Genomic DNA, 19,772 nt, shown 5'->3' on the forward strand with positions numbered 1-19,772 from the left:
TCTTGTTCACAGGGGAAACCTGTTTCAAAATAATGGTCCAACAAGATAGAAGAATGCACAGTGATAAAGGAGGAGATATTTGTGAAAACATTTAAGCTGTTCAGGAAAGGTAGCATCACATTGAACAATGCTTTCAGAACAGTGAATGAGGCTTTCTTTCCAACTCTCCAAGGTGAAGTCCTAACATCTAAAAAGGCACAAAATACCTGCAAATACCCTTACATCTAATCAAATTCAGGTTTTTAAATCTCTGTGTCTATTTTCTTCAATAATTGAAATTTGTTCCCAGTACGTGTAAGTTGTGTGAATTGTGTAAACTTATGTAAACTGGGGATCCTTAGGAAAAGAAGAAACGACACTCTGAAGTGTGAACAGGGGAGGGGGTGTCAAATAGTTTGTACCATGCAGTCCCGAAGTATGCCAGGCAGGGAAGTGAGAGAGAGAGATAGAGGGAGAGGGAGAGAGAGCATGAGGGTGTGCGTGGGTGGGGGAGGGGCAGAGAGAGACAGAGGAAGACCAGGGATCCCAAGCCTGCTGGGCTTTGTCAGGGCAGAGCCTGATGGGGGCTCAATCCCAGGAACCATGATAACATGACCTGAGAGGAAGTCAGAGGCTTAGCCGACTGAGCCCCCCAGACGCCCCAGAAGTGAACCTTGCTTTGAAGTGGAAGTGGTGAGAAGGAGAATGTGTCTCAGAAGATACCCAAGAATCCCATTTTGGACACACCTGGCCTGTAGGACCACTCACCAAGTGTAAGGTGTGGCTGGAGAGAGGCTAATTCCAGTCAGAGGAACATGAGACACAAAACACAAGGAAAACTCAATGCGCATCTCACCATGCGAGGCTGTTCCCCTTCCTTCTCTAGGTCAGGAATGGTGAGGAAGAAAGATTCAGAAATGCTTTCCTGTGCTTAGCCTACAGAAACCCATTGGTGTTAATATGAGGACTTCATATACTGTTGAACATGGGGGACCCTCAACTGCCACTCCTCTTCAAAAATATATGAGTGGGTCAGAGAGCAAAAGGGGTACACGCAGGTACCAATATATTGAAGTGGCAATTTCCTATTTACATTTTTTTAGTACCTACAGACAAAATTTAATTTAAAATTAAAAATGTATAAATCAGAAGTTTTCAATGAGCACTTACTATTTCAATTAAAAAAATGAAAATCATGTAATTGTACTTTGTAAGCAAAAAGGAAACACTGGAGAGATCTAGAAGTTTGGTTACTATGATTATGATTTTTCTAGTGCTATCATGAACCTCTTGTACTGTGTACTTTCCATATATCTTTATTCTCAATTCTCACAAAAAATCTGAGAGGTAGTTATTACCATCCTGATTTTACATGTGAGAAAATGAAGCTTAAATGCTGTGAATAATTTGCCTAAACTAACACAGCTGGAGGAACCAGAGTAAAGATTTTCACCTAAGTCTGACTTATTCCAAAGCCCAGAACCTTTTTACTATGATGTTTTATCCCTTTAGAGACTTTCTAACTAGTAGTGTTGACATAGTCCCAACAGTGGTGGCTACTAACATTTATGTCAGAGGCTTTCTGGAGGCTTTATGTATATGGACCCAATTAATCCTCACAATAAACCTACGAGGTAGATGCTGTAACTATTATCCCTTTACAGAGGAAAACACTGAAACACAGGCTGCTTAAGGAACTTTTCCATGGTCACACAGCTAGTCACTGGCACTGCTCGGATTTTGTTTATTGATTTACCTTTATTTTTTAATATTTTTTAAAGTCTATTTATTTTGAGAAGAGAAACAGAGAGAGTGGGGGGAGCAGAGAGAGAAGGAGAGAGAGAATCCCAAGCAGGCTCTGTGCTGTCAGTGCAGCAGAACCCAATGTGGGGCTCGAACTCATGAATCGTGAGACCATGACCTGAGCCCAAACCAAAGTCAGATGCTTAACCCACTGAGCCACTCAGGGCCCTGGCAAAGCTAGGATTTTAAATGGAAATTAATTTTCTAGCAAGAGCTTTTGAATGGAAAAAATAATAATATGTGATGGTACCCATTTCAGATCTTTCTTGTATTCTCTATTAATGTCTTTGTTTAGGGAATTGTCTATGTTTTACTGAACATACAAGTTTGTGTAGAGCCTTATCATGTTTTTCCTGAAGATCTTTTAGGTTTCTCAACTTCAGGTTGTCCACCATAGATGGAGTTCCAGTAAACAAATCAATGTGGCAAATTATTGTATTTAATACATTAGGTATGTTAATGGATAAATGTTAAAATTCTAGAGGAAACTAAAAAGTTAATATCTAAAATAAACACCGTAGTAGAATTCATGAAATAGTATAATGTATAGAGTTGGGTAATGGTACAAAATTAATAATATAAATTAAGTTTTCTTGAAGTTAACATTTACTAGATTTATGGTGGTGACCATTTTGCAGTATGTACAAATATAAAACAGCACATTGTATGCCTGAAACTAATGTAATGTTGCATGTCAATTATACCTCAATAAAAAAATAAAAACAAAAAAAATAAGGAAAAGAACCTGAAGTTAATATTAAATGGAGAAATACAACACAGCAGCTAAAATACCTTAGGCTGTCTGAAACTGACTTATTTATCACCTGAGAAATTAGAATAATAACTCCTATCTTTCAAGGTTGTTGTAAGAGTCAAGACAATATATGTAAAGTTCCTAGAACCTAGTAGACCTCAACAAAATGCTATTCTCATTATTGTGTATCTAACTAGAAAAAAAGTCTCCAGGCATCATTGCATCTTCTTTCTTTTGACATCACATTTGATGATTTTATGTGCGAATGAGCAGCTACTAAAATTAAATTACAAGTTGCATTGTATCATACATTTGTTGCTGAAAGTAGCTAGCAAATAAATTCGGAATTGAATGATGTTTAAAACGAACTAGGAAAATTTCCCATTTGAAAGAATGTGTTGGCCAATCTTTATGAAAGGTAAGCAGCTTTTGAATTCAGACTAATCAGTATCATGTTTATAAATGTGGATTTTTAGGAAGCCAGTTTGTTTAAATGAAAACATAGATATGTCAGATTCTATGTGTCAATTATATTTATGACTCAAGACCTACAAACTTCAACTTTAAGGGTATGATGCGTTTTAGAAAAATTGCAACTAACATCTTCAATGATTAATTTAGCTTACTTTTCAATTATCAATACTTCAGATCAAGAAGAAGTTGAGGAAGCGATTTTTTTCATAAGTATATTGGTGTCCTAACTTTAAATTTTGTGTACATCCTGAATTTAATGGAAATATCACCACATTTATTCATTTAAATTTAACATTTAATTTCTGTGAGAAATAAAATATATAATTTCCCCCAAAGACTCACATCTTTATAACCCATAATAAAAAAGTAAGTTCTGAAATATAACTATGTTCAACCTAGAATATTTCTGTTATAAATTTTTAGGAAGCTTACCCTCTGGTTAACATGAGACAACAGTGCCACCTTTAGTATATTTCAATACCTAAGTTTTGGTAAAAATTGCTTGCAGAGACAGGTGGCTTTCTCTTAAAGAAATAGAAATTGGAAGATCTGGACCAGGTAGTACTTTGGGATATCATCTGCCTTCATGTATAATTAGTTGTGTTGTTATTTTAAAGTTCTTGCCAATATGTTACATTTTTATGCTATTGGCCTGCACCTTTCAGGTTCTAAATCTATTTGCAAAGACACATATAAATTTGGCTTATCATTCTCAAAGGTCTTTGATTTCAAGCCCAACCCACCTTTGTTAACAGGACTGTAACACTATTTTCTTAACTCTAGATAATAGTATATTGTTCTTTCTTAGGCACAATGTATGCATGGTGTTTCCAATTCAAGGTCTTTGAAGAAACCAAACATGATTAGATTCTGTCTGTCTGTCTGTCTATCTATCTATCTATCTATCTGTCTGTCTATCATCTATTATCTAAAGATTTTCCTGTTTACATTTACCAAGTATGATTGTACTTGGTAAATGTATACCTTATCCTGAACAAGTATTCTAGCTTAGAAATTATGTTAATGTTAAAATCCCAGCCAGTTTTTAGTTCCTGGATACATAAATCAAAGCACTGAACTTTAATCATAAAAAATACATTTCCATAATTTTTATGTCTTAGTATCCACTGAAGATTTCTATTTGCTGCATCCTGGATAAATGTAAGATAATGTAGGAGGAAAATTAAATCCATAATGCTAAAGTTCTTTTCAAGTTCATTTCATCAACAGATACTGCTGCTTCCTCTCTGCAAGGAGTATATTAGTTTATTCTGATTGTCATTTATTCTAGAGCTCTTCTAATTACAGGAATATACAATATAATGTCACATTTTTCATGGTGTTTGAATCAGGAGGACATTTATTCTTGCACCTTACTGATACACATACCCTGAACACATAGTTTCCCTATAAAGTTTTATATATTAAACTTAAACAATGTGATGATGAATACATACAATGAGCTTAGAATCATACTAGGTGAAATTCGGGATCAAAAGGAAATATATAGGGGCACTTGAGTGGCTCAGTCAGTTGAGTGTCGGATTTCGGCTCAGGTCATGATCTCGTGGTCCTGAGATGGAGCCCCACATTGGGCTCCCTGCTGTAAGGACAGAGCCCACTTCAGATCCTCTCTCTCTCTGTCTCTGCCCCTCCCCAACTAGGGATCACTCACTCTCTATCTCAAAAATAAACATTAAAAATAATGAAGTATATAATGATATTCTGGCCTTTGGAGAACTTGTAATTAATTGGAAAAAATGTTACTATACTATATGACATTAAAGAATAGAAAATTATTTTACTCTATATTTTAAAATGTAAAGGAAGAGTGCACCTGTTGTTTGCCTGATACTGTATTATGTGTTTACATATATAAACTTGAATATTAGCATATGTTACTTTGAAAGGAATCAAATACACCTAAATATATGATTCAAACACTAAGACCTATGAGTAGTAAGAAAAATGGAGCCCCAGAAATACTTAATGGGGCAGTTTGAGATTCAATTTCAGCTGACATTTGTTAATATCTTAAAAACCCAGTGTGTATGATACCAGATACTATCTTATTTTAAATGCCCTATATTGATTACTTTTTTAATGTTTATTTATTCCCCCCCGCCCCCGAGAGAGAGAGAGAGAGAGAGAGAGAGCACACGCGCGCGCGCGCAAGTGGGGGAGGGGCAGAGAGTGAGACACAGAATCTGAAGCAGGCTCCAGGCTACAGCTGCCAGCACAGAGCTCAAGACAGAGCTTGAACTCACAAGCTGCGAGATCATGACCTGAGCCCAAGTCGGACCCTTAACCAACTGAGCCACCCAGGCGCCCACCTATACTGATTAGTGTTAAGCCCTGTGGGCATGGAATTAATATCTCCATTATATAGAGGAGGAAACAAAATCAAAGAATGTAGTAAACGTGCCAAATTTAACCTATCCAGTGGCTGATCCACAATTTACCTCCGTGCCCTTTGATTATATGACCGAAGAATTTTTCCCTAGTGCAACATTTCTCAGCAGCTAGGATTGTTGGCAGAAAGACCAGTCGCCCGCTTGTGAACTTGGGTTACTTATAGTCAGCTTGCAGTCATACAGGATGATCTGCCCACATTTGCAAGTAGCTAATAACCAGCACTAAGCAATCGATAAGAGCTGGGTTCTGACAATTACTATTTTACTTTGCTAACGGGATCACTTACCACTTACAAGACTCCAGTTTTGAAAGGGGCTGACATGTCTTTGGAACTCATATTTGAATTCCAACCACTTGGGGGAACGTAAGAAAATTCATTGCCTCTCTGAATCTGCCCTGTTGGGGTGGTTCGAGAATTAAAAAAGAAAGAAACATTGTAGGGATTCAACAAATGTTATTTCTCCCTCTGCCACTTGGATATTTAGTTGTTAGAAAGAATTAATAGCACATAAGGCAAAAAACCCTTCACACCCTGCTTGGAGAAAGCAGAGGGAAGAGAATAACACATATTATAGCAGAGATAAATGAATTCAATATTATAATGGAGATCCTAGCCAAGGAAATTAGGCAACAAAGTGAACTGAATGCATCCAGATTGGAAACAAATTAGATGGTGATAATTTTTGCATAACCTTACAATTAAATCAAAACCTACTGATTTACACACTTCAAATGGTGAGTGTGTGGCATGTGAATTACCTCTTGATTTTGTAAAAGAGAATCACATAGATCTTTATAAAATATTTGTTTTAAAAAAGAAAAGAAATCCAAGCCTCTTAAATTAACAACTCTTCCCTGACTTGCTCCCCTTTTCCTATATGACATGATTTTATTGTTATGACTCACTGGTTTTCTTTTTTATGTCTCTCTAGTTCATGGAGAGAAACATGAGGAATTAATTACCTTAGGAAGCCCAGATTCCCATACTATTAGTGAGGGGCAAAAATCTTCAGGAACTTCCAAAACAAGAAAAGGCAAAGAGAGGTCCTCGGAGAAAGAAAAGTTAGCCAAAGAAAAACAAGCACCTCGCTTTGAGCCTCAGGTGGGTGTGATGCTTTTTTTTTTTTTTTTTTTTTAACGTTTTATTTATTTTTGAGACAGGGAGAGACAGAGCATGAACGGGGGAGGGTCAGAGAGAGAGGGAGACACAGAATCCGAAACAGGCTCCAGGCTGTGAGCAGTCAGCACAGAGCCCGACGCGGGGCTCGAACTCATGAACAGTGAGATCATGACCTGAGCCGAAGTCGGATACTCAACCGACTGAGCCACCCAGGCGCCCCCCCCTCCTTTTTTTTTTTATTGGAGTCACTTAGTAAATGTAGATTCATTGGGTCCCTACTTGACTATCTCTCCTGAGGTCAAAACTGAAAAATTCCATCTCCTTGAGTCTAGCAACTGACTAGATAAATTAAGGAAATTCCTTGGACACCTTCTGCAAGCTGCTTGCCCTAGTTTAGTATCAAATATCATTAATCAAACTTTTAAGACATGTGTGTCTGTAAGACACTGCTTTGGGGCATTGGGCTTCTAATATTAATATTACACAGTCCCTACCTTCAAAGAACTTACAGTCTAATGGAGGAGGCCGAAGGTAAACAGAGGTTTTAATGGTAGATATTGTACTTATTCTGGCCTCTTTCTCCTAGAGCAGCGAAATCCTGACCTGAGTCAATGAGCAAAGACTTCTAAGGTGAAATCTAACACAATCTGCCTTTTTTTTTTTCTTTAGCATTAAAGTTTGAGAGATGGGGCTAGAGGGGTAAGTAAGGGTCAGAAGGGGGAGGGCCTTTAATTTTGATTAGGAGGCTGGGACTCTGTCTACAGCCCAGAGGTCACGATTCCAAATTCCTTCAGGGCCAGTTAGATAATTACAAGGATTAGGGGTAAGGAAGAGGATGTGGGACAAAGTTGAGAAATACAAGCACAGGCCTAAATATACTCAAATTCAGGTTATTTAGAAGCACTGAACTCAAAATACCTATGAGGACAAAATCTTCCCGACATTGGTGATCACTGCATAAGTTAAGCCAGGGTAGACATAGGACGGGGGAAGGCAGGGGGTAAAAAAAATGTATTGACATGATCAGATTTACATTTCAGGTACCCTGGTGGCTTTTAAAGGTATACTTTTAAAGGGGAAAAGACTAGAGATGGAGAAAATCATTCAACAAAGTACTGCAGTAGTCTAGGCAAGAGAGGGCAAGGTATAGCAGGTACAGGTAAGAAAGAAGCAGAGGACCAAAAAGAACTATCAAGGAAACAGTGTATGTAGTTCTTAATCCCATGATGGGGGTCAGGAACAAGAAGGAACAAAGGTTATCTCTCAAGTTTGCAAATGAATCAACTGAAGAGGAAGGATGTTGAGACCACCAGTAAAGGACAATAAAGGAAAATTAACAAACTAGAAGAGATAAGGGTCAGCTGTCCTACACTCCAGTAGTGGAAAATCCTGTCCACTTGCATTGCCAAGATTTAATTTCTTAATTGGAGTCTACTCTTGGAAACACTGTGAAGTAAAGAAGCTTAACCTGACCTCTGTGGGGGTTGGAATGGAAATGACCACGTGGCCCCCGGGCTGGTGCTCTTACTTTCATGGGGACTCAGCTGCCGCACAATGGCCCCTGTCAATGCTAGTGCTGGAAACAGGCAAGCCACCATTGTTGCTGGAGAGGTTGCAACCTAGAAACCGTGACACAAGAAGTCCCCTGGGAAGCCGAGAAGCAAGCAGCTGCATTTCTTGTACTCGCAGGACAAGTCACATCGGTCTACAAAGAGGGTTTTCATACAAGCAAAATAAGATGTAAACGGGCCCAAAGTGAAGCAGATTGTTGTGGTAAGCCCTGTGACTCTTTAAGCACCCCCAATCTATATATTGGAATTTGGAAACTTAGCACTTCTTCTCCCAAGGGACTTACAGAAGGGAGCATCTGTATGTCCTATTTTTAAAAGTACTTTGAAGTTTGTTTCAGAAGCTGTTTTGGGCAATCAGAATGAAATGATTTCACATTTAGCTCAAGGTAAGCTGAGTTCTAGGATATTTTAAAAAGTATCAGTTGGCGGCTGGTTAAAAATCTCTGAGAAGATACAGTGCTCAATCGGCAGAAAATAGTTTTCCAGAAAAGAAGAGTCATGATGAGTAAAGCCTTTTATTACACAAATAGTATAACCACAAAATTTGAAGTCATTCCAATTTTTGTCAAATCATGTTAATTCATACTTCACATGCTGAGGGGAAAATGCCTCAAAAAAACGAACATAAACATGTCTAGGATGAATCAGAAATTGAAGACAAAACATTGGAGAAGAAAATCTGGTTTTCTCCAGGTCCTGACATCCTGACTGACAAGAAACTGTGCTCAGAATCTTCTTTATACTCCGTGGAAAAGTCTTCAAGTCCCACTGGGACAGCTGACATTCGTCCAGTTTCTACTAAACAAAGTACTGCTAACTTGCTTTCTTATCCCACTGAAGGCATAGAAGCTTGACAGCTGGTTATATGGAGGGCTTACCCCCAAATCAAAGTATCATTCAGTCAGAAGAGTCAGAAGAACAAAAACAGGTGATTAAAGCTGAGTGGGCTATGGCAAAGGCAAAAAAGCAGAAGAGAAGAAGAATTCATCTACTCAGCAAGAGAAGATTGCAAGGGTGAGTGTTAATGACAGAATCCGGGTTTAGTTCAAACATTAAGAACAACTGACCCACAACTCTGCATTAAGAGAGTTGAAGAACGGACTTTTCTTCTACTAGAATTTCCTGAGGGAGGACAAATGGCTTCCATGGAAAGAATTAGTCCATATTTATTACAATGGGGACAAGAATGGTGCCCTTCAGGCCTTAATTGGCTACCTGAATCCAGTGAAAGGAAGAGGTATCCAAATTCTCACCACTGATGGTAGAGGGGCACTTTTAGATACTTCAAAAATTAGTCGAACTTACTTAGAAGCTCTATGACTGCATTTGAGGTGTAAACACTGGTGCTGTATGAGCTTTCCTGTGGGGGTTAATTCACAGGACCCCGGATGAATGTGAGGAACTTCATCAAAAATTCGTATCACTTATGCTTTCACAAAATGTCACAGTTAAAGCAGTCAAAATGAGTCGGAGCCATGCATTTTATGAGTCAGCTGTGGGAAAATACGTTGAAGATTTAGAATGGAAAATGCACTAACGATTGGAAGAGGCAGAAATCCTGCCCGTCCTGAGGTGGCTGCAGTTAAGGGCCGTGATAAACGGGATCGTGCCAAAGGCTTTTGTGTGCAGAAACGACGCTCATTTTCCTGGAGTCAGCTCTCACGATTTGGGCAGCTGTCGTCATAAAGTGTGGCAGGCCATTTCAGCCACATCTGCTGCTCCAGGCCACTTTGCCCAGTGTGCATTTGGGAAACGATCTTCTTCAAGGTGGCTTGTTTCTGAGTAACTCATAGGTATGAGCACTGTCCGAGCATAAACGTCGCCTAAACGCATAGTTCCCTTAGCACGCATAGTAGTGTCCCTAGGCATTGGAAATTATAAGACAAATGTGAGAAACACCACAACATACACAAGCTAGAAAACCAAACTGTTTAATATCATAAACGGTGCTACAGATACAGAAGTCCATATAGTACTTGATGATTTTTTACTTCCTCCAACCTATTTTATTTTATTTTTTTGAAAGAGAGAGGGAGAGTCAGAGGGAGAGAGAATTTTTTTTTTTTAAGGTTAATTATTTTGAGAGAGTGAGGAACGGAAGGGGCAGAAAGGGAAAGGGAGAATCCCAAGCAGATTCCGCACTGTCAGTGCAGAAACCAACACGGGAGTCGATCTCACAACCATGAGACCATCACCTGAGCCGAAATCAAGACTCAGTCATTCAGCCAACTGAGCCACCCAGGTGCCCTGGAACACTTACTTTAGATTTAGCCCTATATCGTGTGAAAAGATACCTCTAGATGACAGTTAAAATGAGAAGCTGAATCAGAGCAGTTGGAAGGGTTGAGGTACATAAAAAGAACTGAAGAAGAAATTAAAAAGTTTGCAAAAATATGAAGTCAAGAAAAAGCAATTCTGCAGAAAATTGAAGATTGTATAAAACTAAAAACTGACATGGACGGTGGCCTTCCATTCTGTTTGAAATTGTAATGAATATATGCATATATTCTGGAAACTGAAAAGCTTCTTCAGAAGATCTACCATTTAAGAAGGAATTGTGGGATCTGGTCTGAGTTAACTTTGAGATACGCATGAATTCTGGGAAATCCTGGGAAAGAAAGATGGTGCTTGGCTTAGCTTGCACAGCAAATGTGCACGCTTGGTTACAGAATTCATATGGGAATTACGTTTTAAGACATTAATAACTAAGCTTTAGAAATCTTAATATTGTGCTAGTCGGTTTTAGTAGACACTGCAGTTATAATGTTTCCTGTTTGAAAATGTATTAGTATATGTGCCAAACCAGAAACTGGAAACTTTTATATTATACTTGGTGTTTTCACCTTAGTCACCATGATCGTGTCGAATTTATTTGATCATTGATTTTATTTCATGTGGAAAAGCTAATTTCTTAAATTTACCTTACTTACTTTTTCACTAGCTACATTTTCCAATCCAAATGTGCCTTTTATTGCAATATCTAAATGGATAGGGAAAAGGGGAAGTTTCTCTATAAAGGGATTATTATATTTGAAATATAAGAGGACCAGGTACAGTTTCTATTTAAGATTAGCTTATTTGGGAGCACCTGGGTGTCTCAGTCGGTTGAGTGTCTGACTGGCTCAGGTCATAATCTCACCGTTCCTGAGTTCAAGCCCCACATTAGCTGGCTGCTGTCAGCCTATCAGCCAATCAGCACAGAGCTCACTTCAGATCCTTTGTCCCCATCTCTGTGCCCCTCTGCTCCTTGCACTCTCCCAAAAATAAATAAATATTTTTAAAAATTTAATAAAATTAGCTTATTTTAACGTTGTTTGTTTAAAAAACAGAGGTGAAGTGGTTTTAGTTAACCACTTTTTTCCCTTGAAGCTTCAAGACAATGCTGTGTGTTAACTTTTCTAAACGTAGCTTCAATTTATAATTCAGTGTTTCAGTTATTTGAACTCACTGAGAAAATATTCGTATCATCAACAAAATAAGCTATTGAAGTTTTAAACAAATGAGCTTAACTCAATCCATAAACTTATTTATAAGACATGTGTCCCCCACCCCTTAATATTTCATAATACTCCCTTTCCTGATCCCAGAGAAGTTTCTGATAAACTCATTTATCAAGTAATATAAAAGACGGTAAAATCCTTTGTACTGTGGTGTAAAAGAAAGAAATAAAAGAATTTCCAATTGTGAGATTTAGGTTCTCATCCAAATATTAGGGGAATGTTGTAGAAAGCAAGATCTTTTTGGTAAGATTGAAAGCAAACTGCCCACAAAAACTTTATTCAGTGACCCTGCTGATCCCTGTTTCCCCCGTGTATCATTTAACCTGGGTAACTGACATTGTCTCAGTCATATGTAAAGTGTTAGTAACCATGTTAGATTCAAGCCTCTCACCCTACCAGACCCTCACCAATGAGGCTCACTTGTCTAGACATTTCAAGCCCTATGTCGATCTGCTCTCAGCCTATGGTTCATGAAAATGATCCTATGAAATACGAAAATGTTAACTTTCATAATGATTTCATAAATATCAAAAAGTTAACTTTCCATATATTCCCCCCTGGAAATGATCTACCATCCCTCATGTTTTAGAAAGAGATACTAGGTAACCCTCAATGTAATTTCGTTTGTTTTGTTTTGTTTTGTTTTGTTTTGTTTTGTTTACAGCTTTTATGTAAACTTTGCATGCAGTGAAATGCAGTCATTTTAAATGTACAATTCAATGAATGTTGACAAGTGTATTCACCCTGTAATCCACATCCGCATCTCTATCAAGGAATAAAGTACAGGCCATTTCCATAATTTGGGAATCCCTCAAACCTCTTCGCAATGGATTCTGTCATCTTCGTACCTTACCCCAGGGAGCAGTTTTGACTGTTCCATTATTTTCATACAATTGAGTCATGCAAAATGTATTCTCTTTTGCTCAGCTCCTTTATCTCAGTATGATGTCTATCTGTGAGATTCCTCTACATTGTGGTATACTTCTGTAGTTTATTACTTCTTTTAAAAAAATGTAATGTTTATTTATTTTTGAGAGAGAGAGAGACAGAGTGCAAGTGGGGGAGGGGCAGAGAGAAGGAGACACAGAATCTGAAGGAGGCTCCAGGCTCTGGCTGGAGCACAGAGCCCGATGCGGGACTCGAACTCACAAACCATGAGATCATGACTAGAGCCAAAGTCGGATGCTTAACCAACTGAGCCACCCAGACGCCCCAATTACTTTTCAATATTAAATAGTATTCAATCATATGGATAGATGATCATTTATTCACCAATTGGTAGACATTTATATTGTTTCCTCTTTTGGCTCTTAAGAGTAAGGTGTAATGAATGTTCTCCAAGTATTTTTGTGAACATGTGTTGTCATTTCTCTTGGTAAATACTTAGTAGTGAAATTATGGATCATAAGGTAAAATTCAAACCCTTTGAATGGAGCAAAACACCTGACCCAAAGGTTTGTACGTTATTTATCAGATATCCACTTTTCACCCTCAACAAGAAGACCCAAATAAACCCTACTGGATTTTGAGGCTGGTCACCGAGCACAACGAAGCAGACAGTTTCGAAGTGAAAAAAGATACCGAACGAGCAGATGAAATCCGAGCCATGAAGCAAGCCTGGGAGATGACTGAGCCTGGAAGGGCTATCAAGGTCACTCGAGTTTGAAAAGTTGTTCTTTACCTTTCCACTCCCAGGCGTTGGTCTGAAGGGAGAGCCACGATGGTGAAACCACACAGTCTTTCCTTTAGGAGTGATATCTGGGATTTTGTTAGACACTGACTAAATGTTAAGACCACATCTGAACAAATCGTGAAACGTTGCGCAGATGACTGGTACCAGATGAGGCGCAAAGGCAAAGCGCATAATGGTGCCACTTATTGGCCCAAACCGTGGGTTCCCCCATCCTTCCACAGTGTGGGCCATAACCATGTCTGTCCTTCACACTCCAAGTAAGAAAGCATAAAAATGTTTAATATGTCCTTTCATGTACTTTGAACATCCTTGACTAGATAAACAGCATCGCTTCCCCTTGTGGGATATACATACTTCATGGTTTCCCCTCACTGTATTTTATGTAAGAACCATTGCTATAGTGAGCCATTATTACTTGTATGTGTTTCATGTCCCAACTCAGGGTTATTAAGCCAGATAAAAAAAGGTTCAGGAACAGCTAGATCTAAGACTACATGACTAGTGTATTTGCTTTAGGACTGCTGCTTCCCTAGTTCTCAAAAATAACCGTCAAAATTACGGATGGCTCAGAATTGGAGTGTATTTGATAATAATACACTAGTTCAAACTGCTGAAGTGGTACATGTTTCAGGTACTGTTAAGATGTTGTTGCCTATACTCTTTGTTGATAGTGTTTGTTCTTTAGGCTTCCCAGGCTCGCCTGCATTACCTCAGCCGGTTCATTAGGAAAATTCCGGATGCTGAGAGTGTGCCTATGTCTGAAAGCCAAACTAAAGCACCAGAGGACGGTCAGTGAACTCTGCCCCCCACGACCTCAGAGCACAAGACTGCTCCTTGCACCTCTTAAAAGATACTCAGGGCATCATCCTGGGTAAAAAGAAAGCATTGGAGAAGCTGTTTGCCTACAGGATTGTGAAGAGTTACGTACAATCCTGTAGGAAAACAGGTCCTGGAACATTTTCTCTTTGCCTAGCAGATGTTTAGTTTTCCCCCCAAGGAGATACGGTTTTCTCCATTTCAGAAAAGATGAAACCAGGGGCATCTGGGTGGCTCATTGGTCAAGCGTCCCATTCTTGATTTCCACTTGGGCCAGGATGCCAGGGTAGTGGGATAGAGCCCTGCGTCTGGCTTTGTGCTGAGCGTGGAGCCTTCTTGGGATTCTCTCTCTTCCTCTCCCTCTGCCCCTCCCCAGCTCACATGCACTCCCTCCCTCCTCTCTCTCTCTCTCTCTCTCAAACAAACAAACAAGAGATGAAACCAGAAATAAGAATGCAACATAGTTCAAAGGTAGCAGTGTGTAAACTTGAAGGCAGGCCTGCTGCTGTTACTCTGTCTCCTTTCTAGTAATAATAACTATAAATAATAGCAATAACATAAAACAGACTGCCTTTATTGAGTGATTGCCGTGGGCCTGAAACTGAAAATATTAATTATTCCAGTTAAGACATCAATCCACTGATCTGTAATGTTATTTTCAACTTACCAATAAGAACACAGGCCCAGAGTAATTTGCTCTGTAATTTGTTAAATTCATAAGATACCCAGAGACACAGCCAGCTTGCAAACAGCTCCCCATGACCCTGAGTGCCTTCTCACAAAAACCTGGCTGGCCCATTACAACCTCACTGGGACACCCAGGGAGGCTGACCGCATTCACATCCCAAATCATGCTTTCCATGGTCACATCTACAGGAGTATAATTCAATAATTGTTATAAAGATAATAACGCCTCTTAACTTTTCATATAAGGAGTAGGAATAACAAATATCATCCTGATTTTGTTTTCTTGGGATGCGCATTCCTCACATCACTTTTTGTTTATCTCATTTTAACTTACAGCAACCGTGAGGTAGACCCTGCTATTCCCATTTTATAGACAAAGAGACCAATGCTCAGAGTCCCCGAACTGCTCCTAAGTCACACATCTAAAACGTGACGGAGTTGGGATTTGAAATATTTCTAACTGCTAAAGTACTCCCTTTCCTAAGGGTTAAAGTCTCATGTCCTATTAACAGTACAAAGGTGGATAGGTTTTATTATGATTTTATGATTTTATTATTTTAAATTGTATTGTTTAATTAGATTTTGTTATTTTTTAAGCATTGTATTAAATTATATGTAAAAGAAAAAATGTTGCACTGGATGCTTGTTAAAAATGGCAAGGGAGATCATTCAAGACTTGTAATAGGAGTCAAGACTGTTGTAGTAGGAGAGAGAGGTTGAATTCAACTTTGAATACAACAGGGACAAATGAGGATTCATAGCACATAGGCAGGGAGTGGGTGGGAAGTTACTCAGAAAAACTTGGTTAGGTATGGTTAGGAGGGTGGAAAAAGAGAGGAACTGGATTGGATATCAAAGCAGGGGTGGGGTGGGGTAGGGGAATGTGATTCTTGATAAATTAGTCTAACAGGATTCTTTGCTAAAACTAGGATTCGAGCCAAGGACAAGGCCTAGTAGAGAACAAGGTTCTGAGGAGCCTGAACTTGTCCTACAACATACCTGCAGTTAAGGCATAAATATTTATTGTATAGCTTGATGCATTTTTACGTACAGATACACTCAGGAACGACCATTCAGATCAAGATCTAAAACACAAAAATACATCCCCAGAGTCTTTCTCTTTCCCTTCCCTCAGCCATTTCCTCCCTCAAGGTAACTCCTTGTCTGACCTCTGTTACCATGTATTGCTTTCGTCTGTTCTTGAACTTCTAATATTTGGACTCAGACAGTATACACTTTAAACTCCTCACTGTTAAGCCGTTCCACTGCTTCTTGTGTCAGGCTTAGTAAGTTGTGTTTTATAAGAGATTTGTCTACTTCATCTAAGTTAAACTTCCTGGAATAAATTTTATTTTGATCTCTTTTTTCTTGATCAGTTTTGCTCTAGGGGTATACCAATTTTATTATTTTTAAATGTACTTATTTCAACATTTCTCCCAGGTTTTGAGCATTAACCTATCATCACCTTTTATTCAAAGTGGAATATAATGTCAATTAAATTATCTGCAATTCATAAATAGGAGGGAAATATCTGTATGCTGTGGAATTGGGGTAGGTTTTACATGGTTTTTCCTAGGCATAAAGATCTAGAAAAGTGAGAGTAGAATTATGGCAGGAAGGAAAAACTTTCCTGCTTCACAAGCAATAGCTCTTCTCTGCTCTATTTTAAGATAACTTTAGACAAGTACCTATACACAGGGCTCCCCTCTCCAGAGATGAGAATCCCATTCACATACATTTCTCATACAAGGTAGGTTGTATTTCCTCCAGGGCCCAAGGTAGCAGTGGCCCCAATGGTTCAGAGATCCCATTTCCATTTGTAATGTCTCACCTCCAAAAAGCCTCTATTCTTATGTAATCTTTTCATATCCTGAGGCAGCTTCCGGACACATGGGCTGCCTGGGCCATCCACAATGTTTTCTGAGGGACCAATGATTGCTGTTTGCTAGTGCTCCTTAGAGGTGACAAATATTTCACGTCTGCTCCAAATCTGTGCTCCCACTAGCCCGGTTACTTTTTGGATATGATTTCATAGAATGCAAGCTTTTTTTTTTTTTCAGTAATGCACATGTCATGTTGTAGTTGAAACATCTTCAAGTGCCATAAAAGAGCCAGACGCAAAGGGTTCCATGAGTTCAGAGAGCAAAGATATCCCGCCGTTGGGGAGTATGCTGTGGAAGAAGTGGCAGATGACCAGGGGCTTGAAGGACTGGTCAAAACTGGTGAGCAGCGAAATTGGAGGAACGTCTCTAGCAGGGAAGGAGGAACAGACGGTGCGGAAGGAAAATATCAGTAAGCATTATTCTCATTTGTGAGACAAAGACATACTTGGAAATAAAAATTCTGGAAGAGGCACAAACACATGTGATGTCTAGGGTGATAAATGGAAAAATATGTATTTTGGATTTATAGGTCTTCATTTTGCTTGTCAGAGCTGATAATCTGCTCAAGGACCTCATTACTAACCAGTTATCTTAGGGATAGAAGTGGGCCAACAAAAGTAGCAGGTGTATTTTTGTATATTTTTCTGTGTCTACAAATACTAAAAATAAAATTGCAGTGACCACATATGCCATTGTCACTGAACACAGACGCTTTTTGTTAATCTGTGATATGCTACATGGTAGATTTTCTTTTTACCTTTTATAACAAGTTTTAAATATTTGGATTCTAAAATTCTGGAGGGGAGGAAGTTTCAGTGGTGTACGAGCCACACTAATTTGGTTCATTTCTGTATAATGGAGATTCGTCTTTATTCACTAAAATGAGTGCAAATCCAGGGCACCTGGGTGGCTCAGCCATTCAAACGTCTGACTCTTGATTTCGGTTAGGTCATGATCTCAGTTTTCCTGAGTTCCAGCCCTGCATTGGGCTCTGTGCTGACAGTGAGGAGCCTGCTTAGGATTCTCTCTCCCGCTCTCTCTGCCCCTTTCTTGTTGGCGTGCTCGCTCTCTCAAAATAAATAAATAAACTTTAAAGAAAATAAAAAATAAAATGAATGTAAATCCTCGATTGAAGGTTTTAAGAAGAAAGGTCTTTCCATGCTGGCCTCCATGAGGAAGGATTTCCCCTAAGCAACTCCTGGACTTTCTGTTGGTAAAGGACTTAGTGTCCCATATGGTTGAAACAATGAATTGGGCTGCTCATAGGGGGTCCTGAATCCCCTGCTAGTCCCTGAGTTGGAAGCACTACCTATGACTGAGGGGGCTGCAAGGGTCAGCTGGCTCTAAAGTTCTGTGACCCTGGATGGTTGGCCTTTCACATCAAGCTACATCCTCCAACCATACCTGTATCAGGAGGTACAATCTTACTCTTCATGTCCCTACTTATTCAGAACCCAGGCAGGAGAGAAACATATTTTGGAAGGATGCATCCTCAGAAACACCAAAAATGGTTCTCTTCTCCAAATGGCTAAACCACTCTGAGAAGCTTAAAATTAAAAACTGTTTAAGGTTAAAACACGTCCTTGAAGGATTTCCACAGGGAAGAAGAAAATTCCAAAGTTCAAAGGGTGTTTTACTATGGTTACAAAAGATTTGATTTTTGAGCCAATATTTTGAAAGCAAGCACTCATTTAATAAATAATAACATACATGACATAACACTAAAGCTTATTAGAATAATACTTCTCATTCTATATGAACATTTAATTTGTAGAGTGGTTTTGCATATATTATCTCACTAGAGCCTCCATGAGCTAAACAAACCGTATACTGGTATCTCTGTCTCAAAACTGATGTGATTGATAAATGCCTCACCCTAGGACAGGAAGCCAAAACAGTTTGTGGTGAATCAAACCCTAGTTCTTGGAATTCCTCATGTTGTGATCTCTAACAGAAGGCAAATTTTTCCCCACACTCGATTAGAAGCCTGTGGAATGAAAATACAATTAAATTCTGAGGTCAACTGTTTATTTATGTGCTAATAAGGTAACTTTTTAAGTTGAAAAAATTGAATGTAATCATGATTCTTCACACCAGCCTCGGGTACTGTGTCCCACAGGTGTGGTGGAGATTTCATTTATTTTTTAAAGTTGATTTATTTTGAGAGAGAGAGAGAGAGAGAGAGAGTGCATGCACAAGGAAGAGCAGGGAAGAGGCAGAGAGAGAATTCCAGGCAGGTTCTGCACTGCTGACACAGAGCCCGATGAGGGGCGGGAACCCACTAACTGCAAGATCATGACCTGAGCTGAAATCAAGAGTCAGAGGCTGAAACCAACTGAGCCACCCAGGCGCCCTGCTTTCACTTTCACTCTGAGCCCCAGACCAGTGCTGTGAAGGGCTGCGTCAGTGTCGGCTCTCCTGCTTCTCAGGTCTTCATACTTTTGGCCGGCAGAGTTTCATACCTTTGTACTAAAGTTCACATCCCCATGAAAGAGTGTACTTTGGGGCAGAAAGGAAGGGGCAGGAAACACGGAGGAAAGGTAAATGTGAGCAGGAGTGGACGACTGAGGGCAAAGCAGCCTGTCCTCAAGCAAAATTCCCCCAAAACATTCTTAAATGTGTTTTATTATAATTCTTATTGAATATAAATAATATAACATATGTATAATATAATAATATGAAAATATATATAAAATAAAATATAAATTTAATCACACTACCAAGTAAACTTGAGCCCCTCTCCCTCTGAGAAGAGGGGTGCTTTTGTGTCTCCCGCACATCTTACAACACCGAAACACTGCCATGTACTCCAGGTACTGGGGTAGTAGAAGGAATCCTGTTTGAGAGCCATGGGTCTGGCTGTCCAGCTGTTCTCTGGAACTCTGTATGTTGTTGCCACCTCTGCTGTTGGTGCCTCCGTCATATTGGCCCTCCCTCCTGGGGAAGCATCACCCATAAGAGATTACAGATCCTATGAGAGCTTTGGGTGATCTGGCCTCTACACACCTGGAGATACTTGTGATTCCCAGAAAACTACTTTATTCTTGCCACTGTATATTTTCATGCAATAGGTAACT

The 19,772-nt window shown here is 39.2% G+C and overlaps 1 protein-coding gene across 2 annotated transcripts in view; it reads left to right on the forward strand.

Annotated features, from left to right (window-relative positions):
• ADGB (androglobin) overlaps positions 1 to 19,772 on the forward strand; it is a 161,898-nt gene that overhangs the window by 131,895 nt on the left and 10,231 nt on the right. For both annotated transcript variants that reach the window (XM_049654490.1, XM_049654491.1), the window contains exons 30-33: positions 6,358 to 6,527; positions 13,091 to 13,267; positions 13,995 to 14,097; positions 16,895 to 17,104. In XM_049654490.1, the coding sequence (XP_049510447.1) occupies positions 6,358 to 6,527; positions 13,091 to 13,267; positions 13,995 to 14,097; positions 16,895 to 17,104 (660 nt within the window). The remainder of the gene's footprint in view (positions 1 to 6,357; positions 6,528 to 13,090; positions 13,268 to 13,994; positions 14,098 to 16,894; positions 17,105 to 19,772) is intronic.

The sequence above is a fragment of the Panthera uncia genome (assembly GCF_023721935.1).
Source record: "Panthera uncia isolate 11264 chromosome B2 unlocalized genomic scaffold, Puncia_PCG_1.0 HiC_scaffold_24, whole genome shotgun sequence".
Lineage (NCBI taxonomy): Eukaryota > Metazoa > Chordata > Mammalia > Carnivora > Felidae > Panthera > Panthera uncia.